Consider the following 20,152-nt stretch of genomic DNA (forward strand, 5'->3'; position numbering starts at 1 on the left):
CCGACCGTATAACGAAATATCTCTCAGCAACTAGAGGTTGAATTTCTTCTTTGTTTTCTCAATAATGGGGTTAAAGTTTAATTCACTCCTTTGTTTTGAATCCTTGCATATAACTATTCCAAGATAAGTTACCTTTTCTTTAACTGGGATACCATATACTTCCTGTAAAACACAATCCTTGAGTGGAAATAAGACTTGACTTATTAATTTCATTCATTGATTCATTTTCAAACCCAAAACAAAGGAAAAGTCTTCAATACAGGAAACTGCTTTAGAAACCTCATTCCTGTCTCTTAAAAATATGGTGGTATCATCAGCCAGTTGACGTAGTTTAAATGCATTGCCAAGGGCTGAAACACATTGAAAATTCCCTTTCTTGATATGAAGAGACATAATTTGAGTAACCAATAAAAATGGACTAATTGGGCAGCCCTGCCTAATGCCACGGCCAATATTAAATCTTTGGGGTGTCCCGTGAGCTAACCAAACCCCCCAAAAACGTATTGCTTTGAACATAAAGCTTTTGACACTGTAGAACATGAGTTTATAAAAACCAACAAACATAAGAAAACTATCAAGGATAAGGTCATTATAGTCAATCATATCTAAGATCAACCTGATGTTACTACTAATGTGTTGAATGTGCATAAAACCAGATTGCTCTTCGTCAAAGATATGATGCAAGCCTCGTTTCAACCTCTTAGCAAACACAAGGGCAAATCATTTCCCATCATCATTCAACAGGCTAATGGGTCTCCAGTTGTCTACACAAAGAGTATCCTTATTAGGTTTGGGAATCAAAGTAATTACACCTTGTTTTAAGGAAGCCAGTAAATACAATTTTTCTATTGATTCTTGAAACATAGCAAGAATGAAAGGAATCAATTCATCGTTGAATGCTTTATTGTTATCAAACCATCATTTCCAGGGGACCCATTGCCCTTAAGGCTTTTAATACAGTCTTTTATCTCAATTTCAGTTAATTCATCACAAAAATTCTCATTTACAACTGCGACCTGACCAAGATAAAGCAAAGCAGTTTGACACATATAACAACACATGGAGTAAAACAAACATACAGTCAATAATACAGTAGAAAAATAAGTATATATACAATGTGAGCAAATGAGGTGAGATAAGGGAGTTAAGGCAATAAATAGGCCATGGTGATGAAGTAAATACAATATAGCAATTAAACACTGGAATGGTAGATTTGACAGTAGATGAGTGTGCAAAGTAGAAATACTGGGGTGCAAAGGAGCAAAATAAATAAATACAGTAGGGGAAGAGGGAGTTGTTTGGGCTATTTATAGATGGGCTATGTACAGGTGCAGTGATCTGTGAGCTGCTCTGACAGCTGGTGCTTAAAGCTAGTGAGGGAGATAATTGTTTCCAGGTTCAGAGATTTTTGTAGTTTGTTCCAGTCATTGGCAGCAGAGAACTGGAAGGAGAGGCGGCCAAAGGAGGAATTGGCTTGGGGGTTACAAGTGAGATATACCTGCTGGAACGCGTGCTACGGGTGGGTGCAGACATAGTGACCAGTGAGCAGAGATAAGGCGGGACTTTACCTAGAAGGGTCTTGTAGATGACCTGTAGATGGCCAGTGGGTTTGGCTCCAGGTATGAAGCGAGGGCCAGCCAACGAGAGCGTACAGGTCGCAGTGATGGTTAGGATATGGGGCTTTGGTGAGAAAACGGATGGCACTGTGATAGACTGCATCCAATTTGTTGAGTAGGGTGTTGGAGGCTATTCTGTAAATGTCATTGCCAAATTCGAGGATCGGCAAGATGGTCAGTTTTACAAGGGTATGTTTGTCAGCATGGGTGTTTTAGTTTTAGTTTTATTTGAGAGCTGCTGGAGGCCACGGAAGGAGAGTTGTATGGCATTGAAGCTCGTCTGGAGGGTTGTTAACACAGTGTCCAAAGAAGGGCCAGAAGTATACAGAATGGTGTCGTCTGCGTAGAGGTGGATCAGAGACTCACCAGCAGCAAAAGCGACATCATTGATATATACAGAGAAGAGAGTCGGTCGAATGAGCAGCATCAGGTCAGAATTGATGAGAAATACTCTTGAACAAATGCAAGGAGTCTTTTTCTGGAATTGTATTTAATATAATGTATTGTAATGACCTGACTAGATCATAAAGGAACAATTGTCCAGACGGAGGATTGAGTTTACGAATTGACGGTTTATTAAACCAACTTTACACAGGCTACTGTTTGGCCGTAGCCCACGCCAAATAAATGAAAGATAACCCACAAGCCAATCGTGACCTTCTCCTGTGAAGCCCAGACGTAAGAGAGAACAAAGACTAAACCTGGTCTTAACTTCCAATGCTCCATCCCCCTGCCCAACCCCCCTCCACGCCACTCCGCCAACCGCCAGGATACCCGGCATCAGAACATTCCAGACATTCCTGTGATTGGCAGATAGCAGGTTGATTGGCCTGTCGGACCCTGCGAATACTGGGTACTGGTAAGTACAACACAACCACCTACTAGCCTAACACATAACACACAGCTGTCTGTGCGGGTCGCTACACAGCCCCCCCACCACAAAGTCCCTCATCCCCGAGGGAACAAAGTCTCTGAAGCGACCCGGAGGTCTCCTTTGCCTGCGTGGCCGTGATGGTCGCAGAGTGCCCCTCTGGGACCCAGGGGTTGAAGGCAGGGATATGGGGGACAAGGAAGGGGGAACGGGGAATACAGTCCGTGGCTCTGGGGAACCACACGGTGACACAGGGGGGGAGACAGGGGGAGTGGGCTCTCTGGAGCCTTGTCTGCGGCACCTGGGGGTGGGTGCCTGGAGAATGTTATTGCCAGAGAGGGGAATTGTGGGGGTTCCTGGGGTTTGGGGAGAAGAGGCCCCTCTGCATGGGGCTAACCTGTCCTGGTGCAGTGTCACCTTTCTCCCCCTGGGAGGAAGCTGCACCCAGTAAACAACCTCCCCTACCCTCTCCAGGACACTGCAGGGTCCCACCCAGTGACTGTCCAACTTGGGGCATCTGCCTTATTTCCTTAGGGGGCTGTAGACCCAGACCAGCTTCCCAGCCACAAAGTGCCTTCCCCGAGGCTCCACCCCTTGAAGCTGCTCTTCCTCCTGACTGGTCTTGAGTTCCGCCTCTTCCTCTTTAATCAGTGTGGGCTCTGAGTCCTCCTGCCCCAGACTGGGGCTCCACTCCTGCTCACAGTGCTGCTGCTCAGGGGGAACCTCCTCTTCAGAGACGGCGAGGGGGAGCTGCAAGGAGAGTCTGGAGAGAAGGAGAGGAGTGTAGGGGTTATACAGCCTTTAGAGTCGCTGAGAAAACTCAACTCCACCGTCTATACAGTAGCAGTTAAAAGTTTGGACACACCAACTCATTCAAGGGTTTTTGTTTATTTTTACTATTTTCTACATTGTAGAATAATAGTGAAGACATCAAAACTATGAAATAACACATGGAATAACTACATGGAATCATGTAGTCACCAAAAAAGTGTTAAACAAATCAAGATTTCGATTCTTCAAAGTAGCCACCCTTTGCCTTGATGACAGCTTTGCACAGTCTTGGCATTCTCTAAACCAGCTTCAAGAGGGATGCTTTTCCAACAGTCTTGAAGGAATTCCCACATATGCTGAGCACTTGTTGGCTGCTTTTCCTTCACTCTGCGGTCCAACTTATCCCAAACCTTCTCAATTGGATTGAGGTCGGGTGATTGTGGAGGCCAGGTCATCTGAAGCAGCACTCCATCACTCTCCTTCTTGGTCAAATAGCCCTTACACAGCCTGGAGGTGTGTTGTGTCATTGTCCTGTTGAAAAAGATAAGATAATCCCACTAGGTGCAAACCAGATGAGATGGCGTAAGTTAATGGCTGGTTAAGTGTGCCTTGACATGCTGGTTAAGTGTGCCTTGAATTCTAAATAAATCACTGACAGTGTCACCACCTACACCATCACACCTCCTCATCCATGCTTCACGTTGGGAACCACACATGTGGAGATCATCCGTTCACCTACTCTGCATCTCACAAAGACACGGTGGTTGGAACCAAATCTCAAATTTGGACTCATCAGACCAAAGGACAGATTCTTACCAGTCTAATGCCCATTGCTCGTGTTTCTTGGCCCAAGCAAGTATCTTCTTCTTATTGGTGTCCTTTAGTAGTGGTTTCTTTGCAGCAATTCGACCATGAAGGCCTGATTCACGCAGTCTCCTCTGAACAGTTGATGTTGAGATGTGTCTGCTACTTGAACTCTGTGAAGCATTTATTTGGGCTAGACTTTCTGAGGCTGGTAACTCTAATTAATTTATACTCTGCAGCAGAGGTGACTCTGGGTCTTCCTTTCCTGTGGTGGTCCTCATGGGAGCCAGTTTCATCATAGCGCTGTTTTTACGACTGTACTTGAAGAAACGTTCACATTTCTTGACATTTTCTGGATTGCCTGACCTTGGGGTGGCAGGTTAGCCTAGTGGTTAGAGCGTTGGACTAGGAACTGCAAGGTTCCCAAGTATCACCACATAAAGGTTGGTTAATAGTTGTTGTACCATATTGTCAATAGATCCTTTGTCAATGGACCCTCTGCCTGACCGCAGGCACAAGCTTTATCTATGGTGCTGGAGATTCAAGCCAACTTGGCTCTGTAGATCATAGAGATCTATCATTTACATGTATAATTGAAGTGTTCTATTTAATTATGTGGTAAATAGGTAAGCTCTGCTCCTCCTCTCCCCTCCAGACTCCCTGCAGCTCTCTGTCCCTGAAGAGGAGGTTCCCCCTGAGCAGCAGCACTGTGAGCAGGAGTGGAGCCCCAGTCTGGGGCAGCAGGACCCAGAGCCCACACAGATTAAAGAGGAAGAGGAGGAAGTCAGGACCAGTCAGGAGGAAGAGCAGCTTCCAGGACTGGAGGCTGATATCAGAGAGCTTATATTCACTCCTTCCTGTGTGAAAAGTGAATGTGATCTGGAGGACCCACTTTAGTCCTTGACTATTCCCCCAAAACAAGACTGTGGAGAACAGAGAGAGATAGACTCTAAACCAGCAGATCTCAAACCTTTTGTCACTGTGACCCACAATAAGGGGTTTTGAAATTCCCTCTGACCCTCCAGACAATCAAAACAATGCCTACAGACACAGCTCAGCCATATAAGTAGTAACACAGTTGGACTTGACAGCTGCCCACCATTGGTATCAAACACACCAATGGGGAACCCTGCACTTGCCCCTCTTGTGACAAACAAAAAGGAAATCTGTCCATGCACATGAGGATTCACACAGGAGGGAACATATTTAAATGTGGTGAATGTGAGAAAAGCTTCAAGCTCAAGGAGCAACTAACCAGACATACTGCACATGCATTCACAGAGGACAGAAAACATTCAGCTGTAATTTTTGCTTTTAAAAGCTTCAATCAGAACGGGGACTTAAGGAGGTACATACTGACTCGTACATGAGAGAAACCATTTAGCTGTGGTGACTGCGCTAAAAACTTAATTTGCAAGGAGCACCTAATTGCACATTAAAAGACTGGCACAGGATAAGTTTCAGTCTCAAGCAGAATCTTACCATGCATAAACTGGTAAATAGATCCATGATGGATTTACTGTCGTAAAACATTGTATGTAAATAAAGTTTGATTTGATTTGAATGATGAGGTAATGATTAAGCAGCATATAGTATTGTGGGAAATTCAATGGTCTGCTGTACAAAGTCTGTAGAATTTTTCCCTTCATTAGAAACAGGAATATCTGGTTGTTGGATTTGGAATGTATTTAAGGTGATGACATAATGGTCAGGATGTAGTAATTTATACTTTATATTAAATACAATTCCAGAAAAGGACTCCTTTCATTTGTCAAAGAGTATTTCTCATCAATTCTGACCTAATGCTGCTCATTCATGATTATATATTGTATAGAGTAATGATATACTGTCGACTCCTGATTAATAATTTATGATAACCTCTGTCTACATGTAGTTATTGTTTCCCTTTCCTACTGGTCTGTAGGCTGCCTTGCACAGTAGTAAACTCCCATCCAGCTGGCGGCGCTGTTGTGAGTTTCTGGGCTCGTCACCAACTTGAACAAAGGACTTTATCAAATTCCTTGACTAGAACATGGAAGTTGGATTAGATATGAGTTTGTTTTGATTTTGCATTCCTTGTGTGGAGTTAACAAATACATACTGACTGATCTAAATAGGCTACCAAACTCTAATTCGACTGAAAATGTCTAAACTACAGTTGTTGCGTGTGTTTTTAAATGATCGTTTAACGGCGGCTGCTGTGGAGATTTTCGGGGCAGTTGAGAAAACGGTAGTGGAGTACCAGGAGGAGAATGATCGGCTACGGAGACTGCTGCGGAGGACACCGGAGATACAACTATGTGGAATAGGTTCGTATGTAGATCTACTGATAGCTAGCTATAGCTATGTTTTATCAGTTGTGGAAAAAGTAGCCAATTGTCATACTTGAGTAAAAGTAAAGATACCTTAATAGAAAATTACTCAAGTAAAAGTCACCCAGTAAAATACTACTTGAGTTAAAGTCTAAAAGTATTTGGTTTTAAATACACTTGTCTTAAGTATCACAAGGAAATGTAATTGCTAAAATATACTTAAGTATCAAAAGTTTACAAAGCATGTGTGTTTAGTGAGTCCGCCAGATCAGATGTTGTTGGGATGACCAGGGATTTTATCTTCATGAGCTTTGGACCATTTTCCTGTTCTGCTAAACATTCAAAATGTAACGAGTCATTTTGGGTGTCGGGGAAAATGTTTGCAGTAGAAATAACATTATTTTCTTTAGGGATGTAAAAAGTAAAAGTTGTCAAACATATAAATACTTACCCCCAAAAATTACTTCAGTAGTATTTTACAGAATTTTGCTTAAGTACTTTACACTAGAGGTCGACGACCGATTATGATTTTTCAATGCCGATACCGATTATTGGAGGACCAAAAAACGCCGATACCGATTAATTGGACGATTATTCATTTTTAAATGTATTTATTTATTTGTAATAATGACAATTAAAACAATACTGAATTAATATTTTTATTTTAACTTAATATAATACATCAATAAAATCAATTTAGCCTCAAATAAATAATGAAACATGTTCAATTTGGTTTAAATAATGAAAAAAACAAAGTGTTGGAGAAGAAAGAACAAGTGCAATATGTGCCATGTAAGAAAGCTAACGTTTCAGTTCCTTGCTCAGAACATGAGAACATATGAAAGCTGGTGGTTCCTTTTAACATGAGTCTTCAATATTCCCAGGTAAGAGGTTTTAGGTTGAGGTTATTATAGGAATTATAGGACTATTTCTCTCTATAGCATTTGCATTTCATATACATTTGACTATTGGATGTTCTTATAGGCACTTTAGTATTGCCAGGGTAACAGTATAGCTTCCGTCCCTCTCCTCGCCCCTACCTGGGCTCGAACCAGGAACACATCGACAACAGCCACACTCGGGGGAACAACTACTCCAAACAACTACTCCAAATCTCAGACAAGAGGAATACCTATGTGAGAATACTGTTCATCGACTACAGCTCAGCATTTAACACCATAGTACCCTCCAAACTCGTCATCAAGCTCGAGACCCTGGGTCCCGACCCGTCCTGTGCAACTGGGTACTATACTTCCTGACGGGCCGCCCCCAGGTGGTGAGGGTAGGTAACAACATCTCCACCCTGCTGATCAACAACGCTGGGGCCCCACAACTCAATCATCAAGTTTGCGGACGACACTACAGTGGTAGGCTTGATTACCAACAACGAAGAGACGGCCTACAGGTGAGGGCCCTCGGAGTGTAGTGTCAGGAAAATAACCTCACACTCAACGTTAACAAAACTAAGGAGATGATTGTGGACTTCAGGAAACAGCAGAGGGAGCACCCCCCTATCCACATCAATGGGACAGTAGTGGAGAGGGTAGAAAGTTTTAAGTTCCTCGGCGTACACATCACAGACAAACTGAATTGGTCCACCCACACAGACAGCGTTGTGAAGAAGCGCAGCAGCGCCTCTTCAACCTCAGGAGGCTGAAGAAATTTGGCTTGTCACCAAAAGCACTCACAAACTTTTACAGATGCACAATCGAGAGCATCCTGTCGGGCTGTATCACCGCCTGGTACGGCAGCTGCTCCGCCCACAACCGTAAGGCTCTCCAGAGGGTCGTGAGGTCTGCACAACGCATCACCGGGGACAAACTACCTGCCCTCCAGGACACCTACACCACCCGATGTCACAGGAAGGCCATAAAGATCATCAAGGACAACAACCACCCGAGCCACTGCCTGTTCACCCCGCTATCATCCAGAAGGCGAGGTCAGTACAGGTGCATCAAAGCAGGGACCGAGAGACTGAAAAACAGCTTCTATCTCAAGGCCATCAGACTGTTACACAGCCACCACTAACATTGAGTGGATGCTGCCAACATAATGACTCAACTCCAGCCACTTTAATAATGGAAATTGATGTAAAAATGTATCACTAGCCACTTTAAACAATGGCACTTAATATAATGTTTACATACCCTACATTACTACTCTCATATGTATATACTGTACTCTATACCATCTACTGCATCTTGCCATCTTTATGTAAAACAATGTATCACTAGCCACTTTAAACTATGCCACTTAATATAATGTTTACATACCCTACATTACTCATCTCATATGTATATACTGTACTCTATACCATCTACTGCATCTTGCCTATGCCGTTCTGTACCATCACTCATTCATATATCTTTATGTACATATTCTTTATCCCTTTACACTTGTGTGTATAAGGTAGTAGTTGTGGAATTGTTAGGTTAGATTACTCATTGGTTATTACTGCATTGTCGGAACTAGAAGCACAAGCATTTCGCTACACTCGCATTAACATCTGCTAACCATGTGTATGTGACAAATACAATTTGATTTGATGGGAATGAATGCTTACAAGCCTGCTGCTGCCTACCATAGCTCAGTCAGACTACTCTATCAAATATCAAATCATAGACTTAATTATAGCGTAATAACACACAGATATACGACCCTTTGGTCATTGATATGGTCGAATCTGGAAACTATAATTTCGAAAACAAAACCTTTATTCTTTCAGTGAAATACTGAACCGTTCCGTATTTTATCAAACGGGTGGCATCCCTAAGTCTAAATATTGCTGTTACATTGTACAACCTTCAATATTATGTACAATTCTGGCAAATTAATTACGGCCTTTGTTAGGAATAAATGGACTTCACACAGTTTTCAACGAGCCAGGCGGCCCAAACTGCTGCATATACCCTGACTGCTTGCACGGAACGCAAGAGAAGTGACACAATTTCCCTATTTATAAGAAATTCATGTTAGCAGGCAATATTAACTAAATATGCAGGTTTAAAAATATATACTTGTGTATTGATTTTAAAGAAAGGCATTGATGTTTATGGTTAGGTACATTGGTGCAACGACAGTGTTTTTTTCCGCAAATGCGCTTGTTAAATCATCACCCCGTTTGTCGAAGTAGGCTGTGATTCAATGAGAAATTAACAGGCACCGCATCGATTATATGCAACGCAGGACACAATAGATAAACTAGTAATATCATCAACCATGTGTAGTTAACTAGTGATTTATGTTAAGATTGATTGTTTTTTTATAAGATAAGTTTAATGCTAGCTAGCAACTTACCCTGGCTTCTTGCTGCCGTCGCGTAACAGGTAATTAGCCTGCCATGCAGGCTCCTTGTGGAGTGCAATGAGAGGCAGGTGGTTAGAGCGTTGGACTAGTAACCGGAAGGTTGCAAAAACGAATCCCCGAGCTGACAAGGTAAAAATCTGTCGTTCTGCCCCTGAAAAGGCAGTTAACCCACCGTTCCAAGGCCGTCATTGAAAATAAGAATGTGTTTTTAACTGACTTGCCTAGTTAAATAAAGGTGTACTTTTTTAAAATAACAATACTTTTTTAATTCTGCAAATCGGTGTCCAAAAATACCGATTACCGATTGTCATGAAAACTTGAAATCGTCCCTAATTAATCAGCCATTCCGATTAATCGGTCGACCTCAACTTTACACCACTGTATTTTATTGATAAACTGTTAACTAACTGATCATCATTTCATTAATTAAGTTGTTTTTAATCTTTAGGAGAAAAACATTGTCATGAAAACCAAGAAGTGATTTGAATTTAATTCAAAAAAAGGATTATAAAAGAATAAGTAGCTTATTCTCTTCAATTTTATTGAGAAATTTAAAAATAGATTCTAGTTTTCAAATATTGATTTAGAATTATAGTTCACGTAGTCCTGATTTAACTGGCTTAAAGGTTCAAATTGACTCTAAAGTTTGTACAGGCAGAGATACTGAGAATGGTGCAATTTGGCGCATTGTTGCATGTGGGCATTATATTTTGGTAAATTTAAAATGTTTAAGCTAAGACCGGCGGGGCCGCTCCAGTACAGTAGGAGGCGATGATGCTGGAAAAGATCTGGAAAGATCTGGAAAAGATCCTGCAGCCACTCAGTAATAATTAATGATCTGCTTAACGTGGAAAGATTTTGTGCGGAGTAAACCCTCTCGCTTCTCTTCTTCCTCTCTGGTATAGGTAACCTCTGCTCCTTCTCTCCTTCCCTCCAGACTCCCTGCAGCTCTCTGTCTCTGAAGAGGAGGTTCCCCCTGAGCAGCAGCACTGTGAGCAGGAGTGGAGCCCCAGTCTGGAGCAGGAGGACCCAGAGACCAAACAGATTAAAGAGGAACAGGAGGAAGTCAGGACCAGTCAGGAGGAAGAGCAGCTTCAAGGGGTGGAGCCTGATATCATAGATTTAGATTTCACTCCTCCCTGTGTGAAAGGTGAATGTGATCTGGAGGACCCACTTTGGTCCTTGACTCTTCCTCAAACCAAGAATGAGGAAAACAGAGAGAGTGACTCTAAACCAGTGGATCTCAAACCTTTTGTCACTGTGACCCACATTAAGGGTCTCAACATTCCCTGTGACCCTCCAGATAATCAAAACAATGCCTTCAGACACAGTTCAGCTGTAAGCAGAGACACAGTAGGACTTGACAGCAGCTCACCATTGGGTCCCAGTCCACCATTGGGTCCCAGTCCACCATTGGGTCCCAGCCCACCATTGGATCCCAGTCCACCATTGGATCCCAGTCCACTATTGGATCTCAACTCACCATTGGAGGAAAACTGTTCCAAACTCAGCACCACATCTAGAAGAACTCACCACTGCCGTGAAAAAACGTTTGCTCTGAAAGCTGACCTGCAGAGGCATATGACTCTCACCAATAAGAGACTCAGTGAATGCCGCTTCTGCAAGAAACGCTACAACTCCACCTGTAAACTGAAGGCCCATGTCCGACTCTGTCATGGTGGTAAACCCTGCACCTGCCCTGTTTGTGGCAAGATCTTCAAATACAAAGGAGTTCTGCCCAAGCACATGAGGATTCACACAGGAGAGAAATCTTTAAGCCGTGGTGACTGTGAGAAAAGCTTCAGTCACAAGGGTGCCCTAAACTTATATGAACTGTCTCACACTGGGGTGAAACCATTTAGCTGTGGTGACTGTGAGAAAAGCTTCAATCTCAAGAATAATCTAACCAGGCATAAACTGATTCACACAGGAGAGAAACCATTTAGCTGTGGTGACTGTGGGAAAAGCTTTAGTCTCAAGAATAACCTAACCAGGCATAAACTGATTCACACAAGAGAGAAACCATTTAGCTGTGGTGTCTGTGGAAAAAGCTTTAGTCAGAAAGGGGACCTAGGGAGGCACAAACTGACTCACACAGATGATAAACCATTTAGCTGTGGTGACTGCGGGAAAAACTTCAGACAGAAAGGGGACCTAAGGAGACACATACTGACTCACACAGGAGAGAAACCATTTAGCTGTGGTGACTGTGGGAAAAGCTTCAATCAGAAGGGGGACCTAAGTAGGCACAGACAGACTCACACAGGAGAGAAACAACATGGCTGCTCAGTCTGTGGTAAAAGATTCATTCGTAAGGCTCATCTGCTGAAGCATGTGAATAATGTCCACAAAGAAAGAAAACGGGATGAAAACAAGAACAACGAAAATTAGGATTAAAATCTAGTTAGGACAAAGAGGATCTGCGCGTTAGCAGATGGGAATTTAAAAGGCAGGATGTGGACACTTAGAAAAACAAAGCAACTCTGGATTATTGACGCTGTGGTTTTTCAAATAAATGAATGTGTGATGGATTTACTTTTTGTGAAACGTTTTATACGAATAAAGTTTCATTTGAACGATGAGGTTCTAAGAGTAGCATCCCAGTATTATGGGAATCTCACAGATCTGAGGGATGTACTACAAAGCAGGAGTTCGCCAGCTAACATGCTTAAATATTCTATCATTTAAAAATAATTGTTTTTTTTAGACAGATCTTGAAATGGGCATGGTCTAATTGATTCAAAAAAAAAAAAAAAACACATTTAGATTTTTTCTAAAATGAACCAGAATTTCTGTGAACCATGAACCAGTTATTTCTGGTTGCTTATCAAAGATCAATAGCTAAATCCTTGATTCTGCTTTGTAGTAGACCCCTCTGCTATTACCTGTTAGTCATTTAGCAGACGCTCTTATGCAGAACGACTTACAGGAGCAATTAGGGTTAAGTGCCTTGCTCAAAGGGCATTTCAACAGATTTTTCACCTTGTTGGCTCCGGGATTTGAACCAGCGACCTTTCGGTTACTGGTCCAACCCCCTTAACAGCTAGGCTACCTGCCGATCTTGTCTAAAGTCTGTTGATGTTTTCATTAAAAAAATATATATATATTTTATCTGTTTGTTTTGGAATGTCTCTCAGGGTGGAGAGAATTATCTGACTGGTGTTATTGATACATTTAAAAAAATGTATGTCTGAAAAAAATCTTCGCCCATTTGTCCTAGTGTATTTATAATAAATGTTGACCTAATGCATCTTATTAATGGTATTGATTTGATCTTGTATTGAATAATGATATACAGTCGACTCCTGATGAAGAATTTATTATCCCAGATCATCCTGTATTTATGATAACCATTGTTCAGGGTTGGGTAGTAACGGATTACATGTAACGGGGAATAGTTAATCCAAATTACAACAATAAAGTGACTAATCAACCCGGATTACTTAAATTAAATTTAAAAAAAAGTGTAATCGGGTTTACAGTTACATTCTTAAAAACAGCTGATTATATTTTTGGATTGACTTGTCTTCATCTAATATCAATAGGCAGTGGTGACTCAATGTGCCTTTTTAAAGGAAATTCTGATGCTTTGTGCTACCTGTTCCAGAATGTCCCTATTCATCTGCCATGGCCTTCAACAGTCCAATCAACAGATCGGGCAGGCAAGGTTCTCCCTTACTGCTTTTGTCTCCCATTGTGAAACTCCACTATAAACACATTCACACTCAGACACACAAAATAACATTGTTTAATTAGGAACGTCTTCATTTCTTATAATTCAAAATATATATATTTTTTTTATAAAGAGAAAAGGGGAAAAAAATAACAAATATATTCTTAATTATTATATGTCATTTACCCACATGGTAGTTTCTCCTACAGTGCCTTGCGAAAGTATTCGGCCCCCTTGAACTTTGCGACCTTTTGCCACATTTCAGGCTTCAAACATAAAGATATAAAACTGTATTTTTTTGTGAAGAATCAACAACAAGTGGGACACAATCATGAAGTGGAACGACATTTATTGGATATTTCAAACTTTTTTAACAAATCAAAAACTGAAAAATTGGGCGTGCAAAATTATTCAGCCCCCTTAAGTTAATACTTTGTAGCGCCACCTTTTGCTGCGATTACAGCTGTAAGTCGCTTGGGGTATGTCTCTATCAGTTTTGCACATCGAGAGACTGACATTTTTTCCCATTCCTCCTTGCAAAACAGCTCGAGCTCAGTGAGGTTGGATAGAGAGCATTTGTGAACAGCAGTTTTCAGTTCTTTCCACAGATTCTCGATTGGATTCAGGTCTGGACTTTGACTTGGCCATTCTAACAACTGGATATGTTTATTTTTGAACCATTCCATTGTAGATTTTGCTTTATGTTTTGGATCATTGTCTTGTTGGAAGACAAATCTCCGTCCCAGTCTCAGGTCTTTTGCAGACTCCATCAGGTTTTCTTCCAGAATGGTCCTGTATTTGGCTCCATCCATCTTCCCATCAATTTTAACCATCTTCCCTGTCCCTGCTGAAGAAAAGCAGGCCCAAACCATGATGCTGCCACCACCATGTTTGACAGTGGGGATGGTGTGTTCAGGGTGATGAGCTGTGTTGCTTTTACGCCAAACATAACGTTTTGCATTGTTGCCAAAAAGTTCAATTTTGGTTTCATCTGACCAGAGCACCTTCTTCCACATGTTTGGTGTGTCTCCCAGGTGGCTTGTGGCAAACTTTAAACAACACTTTTTATGGATATCTTTATGAAATGGCTTTCTTCTTGCCACTCTTCCATAAAGGCCAGATTTGTGCAATATACGACTGATTGTTGTCCTATGGACAGAGTCTCCCACCTCAGCTGTAGATCTCTGCAGTTCATCCAGAGTGATCATGGGCCTCTTGGCTGCATCTCTGATCAGTCTTCTCCTTGTATGAGCTGAAAGTTTAGAGGGACGGCCAGGTCTTGGTAGATTTGCAGTGGTCTGATACTCCTTCCATTTCAATATTATCGCTTGCACAGTGCTCCTTGGGATGTTTAAAGCTTGGGAAATCTTTTTGTATCCAAATCCGGCTTTAAACTTCTTCACAACAGTATCTCGGACCTGCCTGGTGTGTTCCTTGTTCTTCATGATGCTCTCTGCGCTTTTAACGGACCTCTGAGACTATCACAGTGCAGGTGCATTTATACGGAGACTTGATTACACACAGGTGGATTGTATTTATCATCATTTGTCATTTAGGTCAACATTGGATCATTCAGAGATCCTCACTGAACTTCTGGAGAGAGTTTGCTGCACTGAAAATAAAGGGGCTGAATAATTTTGCACGCCCAATTTTTCAGTTTTTGATTTGTTAAAAAGTTTGAAATATCCAATAAATGTCGTTCCACTTCATGATTGTGTCCCACTTGTTGTTGATTCTTCACAAAAAAATACAGTTTTATATCTTTATGTTTGAAGCCTGAAATGTGTCAAAAGGTCGCAAAGTTCAAGGGGGCCGAATACTTTCGCAAGGCACTGTATGTAAATTTCCGTGTAGGGTTTACATTTATAGCTTAATAATAATAATAATAATTAATTAATAATTGATTAATTCGTTTTCTTTTACAATGTTTTTTTTTCCCCATCTCAGGATTGTGCCCTGGGATCACATAACTCGTAACCAACCGTATCATATCATCCAATGTCCGCTTCTCTGCTTCAACAGAGAAACACAACCGACCGGATACTTTAACAAAAATATTTTCTATGATGTTTATAAGAAAATCAGTCTCACCCTTAATTTATCTTGTCTGTTCGGAATAGCGTATCCACTCACTGGCATTCCCTGCCAGTTCCGAGGTGAGTCCCCTTCTGCTCCTTTTTAGTCAGAGTGTGGGGCTCCCTGCCACATCTAACACAGCCCGTGCGCGCAGTTAACCTCGGTCTCCCCGGGAACAATCAGCAAACGCAGTTAACCTCGGTCTCCCCGGGAACAATCAGCAAGCGCAGTTAACCTCGGTCTCCCCGGGAACAATCAGCAAGCGCAGTTAACCTCGGTCTCCCCGGGAACAATCAGCAAACGCAGTTAACCTCGGTCTCCCCGGGAACAATCAGCAAGCGCAGTTAACCTCGGTCTCCCCGGGAACAATCAGCAAGCGCAGTTAACCTCGGTGTCCCCGGGAACAATCAGCAAGCGCAGTTAACCTCGGTCTCCCCGGGAACAATCAGCAAGCGCAGTTAACCTCGGTGTCCCCGGGAACAATCAGCAAGCCGAGTTAGCGCGCCACCCCCCCCCCCCCCCCCCCCCCCCCCGCTGTCACCAAATTGTCCGAGAAATTCTATAGCAAGTGACGACAGATTTTTTTTTCAAACAACATAAGATTTGCACGAATGAAGCAACCAACCATCACTTAGAATAGTCAAGAGTTGAAAGCTCTCTGAACAGAGCTGTCTCTCTCCTTTTCATAGAAAGTACATCATTTTATCTTTGTGACAGATGTGCAGAAACATGCCCCAAGGGAACAGAGTTGTAAAAAGTATTTTAGATCATCTGTGCAGATCAAGATAGTTGATATCGCCACAACTCTGTTCCTCCCTGAACTTCCCATAAAGCTAAATTCCTGCCGATCGTAAATACAGGAGGTCACATACTGAGGTCGCATGCAAGCGGCTCATAAATCTGTACGCTCAGATTTATCACTAAGGAACACAAGATAAGTTTGTATCAGTAAAAATATTAACATATAACAATAGACAAGTAGCTGGCATAGGCTTCTGCCACCAACTGAAAACGTTAGGAAGTAGCCTGTGTATGCTATCACACGCAGAATATGGAACATGTAAACTATAGGATCTGTATGCTTTAACGCCAGTCCCTAAATAGGAAATAGTCATGTTACTAAATGAAATAATTAGTGTCTTTTAATGCCTCGGTGTTAGAAGTGAAAGTATTCCATAAGTAATTGGATTACGTTACTCATTTTGAGGAAGCCAAAGGATTGTTACTGATTACTTTATTTTTCATACAACTGTAATCAACAACAGATTCAATTGTTAAAGTATTCCGCTCAACCCTGCCACTGTTTTCTCTACACACAGTCATCGTTTCCCTTTACGACTGGTCTGTAGGCTGCCTTATTGCAATAGAAACCCTCAACACGCTGGTGGCGCTGTTGTGCGTTTCCAGGTTCATCACCCATTAGAACCAGTTTTGAAAAATGATTTGACCAGAACATGGAAGTAGGATTGGAGAGGATTTTGATAGATTTTTACAGAAGAGTTTTAGGGCCAAGAAAAAACTGCACGGGGTGGTGGTACTTGGATTATTATTTTTTGCATGCTAGTACTTTTAAAAAAAGTGGCAATATTTGGAGAATAAAGGGGCAATATTTGGAGAATAAAGGGGCAATATTTGGAGAATAAAGGGGCAATATTTCAAGAAAAGTTGCAGTTCAATTTTAAGAAGGGATTTGGTTAAATGCATGTCTGCCTGGCTCCCTATTGCTGGGCATGCCACCGTTGAAATGCCTGAGTACATGACTTGGTGAAACTATACTTTAGAATTGGCTTCAGTAACAAGGAAATCCTTGCTCTTTTAGCACCTAATAACCATAGTATTATAAGTATTAGGACCTGGAAAATGTGCCACCGATTATTTTGAGGAGGAACCGGGGTTACACACATAGGTAGAGACGGGCGCTTTGGGTTTGTATGCGTGCAGGTGTGTGTGTGTGTGTGTGTGCACTCGCGTGTATCAATCTAATGATCTGTTCAGTTGTAAATAAAGAGTAAAAACTCACAGACGATTATTTAAACTCAAACCAAGTTTATTCACCCACTGGGTCGCACAGCTGCATAAGACCCAAGACATATTCACACAAGTACTGGTATTTAACCCTTTCTCCTCCTTACACGTATGACGCTAGACAGAACTTTAGTGATATCTGTTCTTCCTCACTTCATCTGACCTGACCTCAGGCCCCAAATTCCTCACCCCTTCCCAACTCACGGCTGTCCTGCTGACTTGTACCAGACTGTGGCCCTTCTCATAGGATCCCTGATGTCTAACAATAACATTTTCTGACAGAATGTAACATGAATAAGGATATTTCATATTTTCAAGTTTCAGAAGTCAGAACCCATCAGATGTAATAACTTGTAATTTCACACTCTTCTAACGGCCATGGTGCGTTATGAGCAGAAAACAAAACAACATGTATTGGCACTGTCACTGAACACAAAGAGAAATGGGGTTGAGTCCCATATACCTATGGTATATGGTCTGATATACCAAGGCTGTCAGCCAATCAGCATTCAGGGCTCGAACCACCCGTTTTATGTTAGACCATATATTGACAAAAAAAATAACTTTTTACTGTTCTAATTACGTTGGTAACCAGTTTATAATAGCAATAAGGCACCCCGGGGTTTGTGGTATATGGACAATATACCACGGCTTAGTGGTGTATCCAGGCACTCCGTGTTACGTCATGCATAAGAACAGCCCTTAGCCGTGGTATATTGACCATATACCACACCTCCTAGGGCCTTATTGCTTCATCAGAACAGTCAGAACAAGTTAAGTCGACATCCATTGGTGGAAAATGATCTGACGAGTTTAATAAGGACGATTTATCCTTTCTCTTGCCACATTCAAATTCCTTTATTACGTCATGACATAGCTCCCAATAATTATTTTGAGGAAAACCGAATTTTGCATTTACTACGATATTCCTTCTTACTTGGCTCGACAATGTTATGTGAAAAAAATTGAGGCTAGTTTGCAGGCCTTTTGGGCGGGTTTTCAGTCGTCATTGGCCTATAAATGTTTACTTGACCTGGCAACCCTGTCCTGAACTATGTCACTTTCTGAGCTAATGGAAAAAAGAGAGGGAATTAAAACGTTGGCTCGAATCTTTTGTATTTATAAAGTTATTTTGGGATGATAATTAAGTCGAGTGTTGAGGTTTCCAAAACCGTACAGCCATCAAGGATAATTTGTTTTTAGATAGACCGTTTTATACTTAGACAAAATTTCCTCAACTAAACAAAAATAAGATTCAATGTCTCCAATGAAATGTATTGAAGTCAGAAAGACAAAGGTTTTTGTGACAGACAACTTTTTAAACATGTATGGTGAATTTACTCTTCTTTAAAAAATGGTGATCACTGTTTGCCTAAACAGTTTATTGAGTAGAACTGAAGCTAGCTATCAGTAGATCTACATACGTACCTATTCTACATAGTTGTATCTCCGGTGTGATCCCCAGCAGTCTCCGTAGCCGATCATTCTCCTCCTGGTACTCCACTACCGTTTTCTCAACTGCCCCGAAAATCTCCACAGCAGCCGCCGATAAACGCTAATTTAAAAACACACGCAACAATTGTAGGCTTAGCCATTTTTCGTCGAATGAGCGTTGGGTTGCCTACTAGTTGGTCAGTGGGTCTTTATTTACGCCACACAAGCCAATATTAGCTAAAAAGGCCAACATCGGCCCGATGTCTAGTTTATCGCCGATGTGTAAAACCGATGTCAACGCTGACGTGAATACCTAATATTACATAGGTAGCTGATATGACACCACGAAAAAATACAGCGCTACACAGAACAAACGCAGAACAATACTAAGCGCACACTTCCAACAACTAAACAAGTTCAAGTCCAGCAGTCATTTGAAAGAGTAAGAACATTTCAGCGAGACGACTCAAAAGGTGAAATCCGTTAACGCCAAGATAATGGTATTCATTGCCCTTGACAATGAATCGTTTTCTGTCGTGGATGATGTTGGCTTTTCCCCGACTGGTTGAGCCCCGGTACTCGCCATCTTTCAGATGTTGCCCTACCGGAGTTACACAGTTTTGTGAAACGTACATCTATGAGCTACTTGCTATGGGCGTCACTACTATTAGCTTCACGACTGACATTTGGACCAGCGATCTCAGTCCCATGAGCATGCCGAGTCTGACAGCACAGTGAGTCGATGAGGATTTCGTACTGAGGAAAGTCGTATTGCATGCTTAAAGAATGTGCTGGTTGTCATACCGCTGCTGCCATTTCAATGGCATTTGAGAACATGTTTGAAACAGGAACACACTTCTAGCTCCATTCGAAACAACTGACTGGAGAAATAAGCTCATCAACTGCCTCTGCAGCAGACGTGATACCCTCGGTCATGGTATTGAAATGCCCGCTCAACAAAACTGCCAACACAGACCGTGGGGTTAAAATTTGGAAAAATACTCTACTAGAGGCTGTGAACAATGGATTCGGTGGCATTCTCTCTGAGCCTCTTTACTGTGTTGCCACCATGCTGGATGTGTAGGTACAAGGACCGCTACCTCGGTGCAGACAAGAAACAGGGTTTATGTGAAATGTAACATACACAGCTGGACAAGATGGAAACAGACACAGTGACATTGCGCACCGAGGAAGAGAGGCCACGGACAGACAGCTGAAACTACACTTCAGTCGTTTCATTCTCATAATCATGTATACATGATAA

The 20,152-nt window shown here is 41.9% G+C and overlaps 2 protein-coding genes across 4 annotated transcripts in view; one reads left to right on the forward strand and one right to left on the reverse strand.

Annotated features, from left to right (window-relative positions):
• The window catches only part of LOC110531390 (zinc finger protein 250), a 44,088-nt gene that overhangs the window by 9,410 nt on the left and 14,526 nt on the right, over window positions 1-20,152 (reverse strand). Inside the window, exon 1 of one of the 3 annotated variants that reach the window (XR_005053159.1) lies at window positions 18,883-19,978. The exons of 1 other annotated variant lie outside the window; for it this stretch is intronic. Coding sequence is in view for 1 of the 2 variants with exons in the window: in XM_036987242.1 (XP_036843137.1) it covers window positions 3,010-3,210 (201 nt within the window). In the remaining variant the exon portion in view is untranslated. Of the gene's footprint in view, window positions 1-1,691; window positions 3,211-18,882; window positions 19,979-20,152 lie in introns of those variants that run through there. One more of the 3 variants, XM_036987242.1, reaches the window with a different exon arrangement.
• Window positions 6,082-13,082, forward strand: LOC110531386 (gastrula zinc finger protein XlCGF57.1-like). The gene is made up of 2 exons (XM_021614575.2): window positions 6,082-6,371; window positions 10,618-13,082. The coding sequence occupies exons 1-2, from the start codon at window positions 6,206-6,208 to the stop codon at window positions 12,069-12,071; spliced, it is 1,620 nt and encodes a 539-aa protein (XP_021470250.2). The 5' UTR covers window positions 6,082-6,205; the 3' UTR covers window positions 12,072-13,082.

This window comes from Oncorhynchus mykiss, chromosome 9, assembly GCF_013265735.2.
Source record: "Oncorhynchus mykiss isolate Arlee chromosome 9, USDA_OmykA_1.1, whole genome shotgun sequence".
Taxonomy (NCBI): domain Eukaryota; kingdom Metazoa; phylum Chordata; class Actinopteri; order Salmoniformes; family Salmonidae; genus Oncorhynchus; species Oncorhynchus mykiss.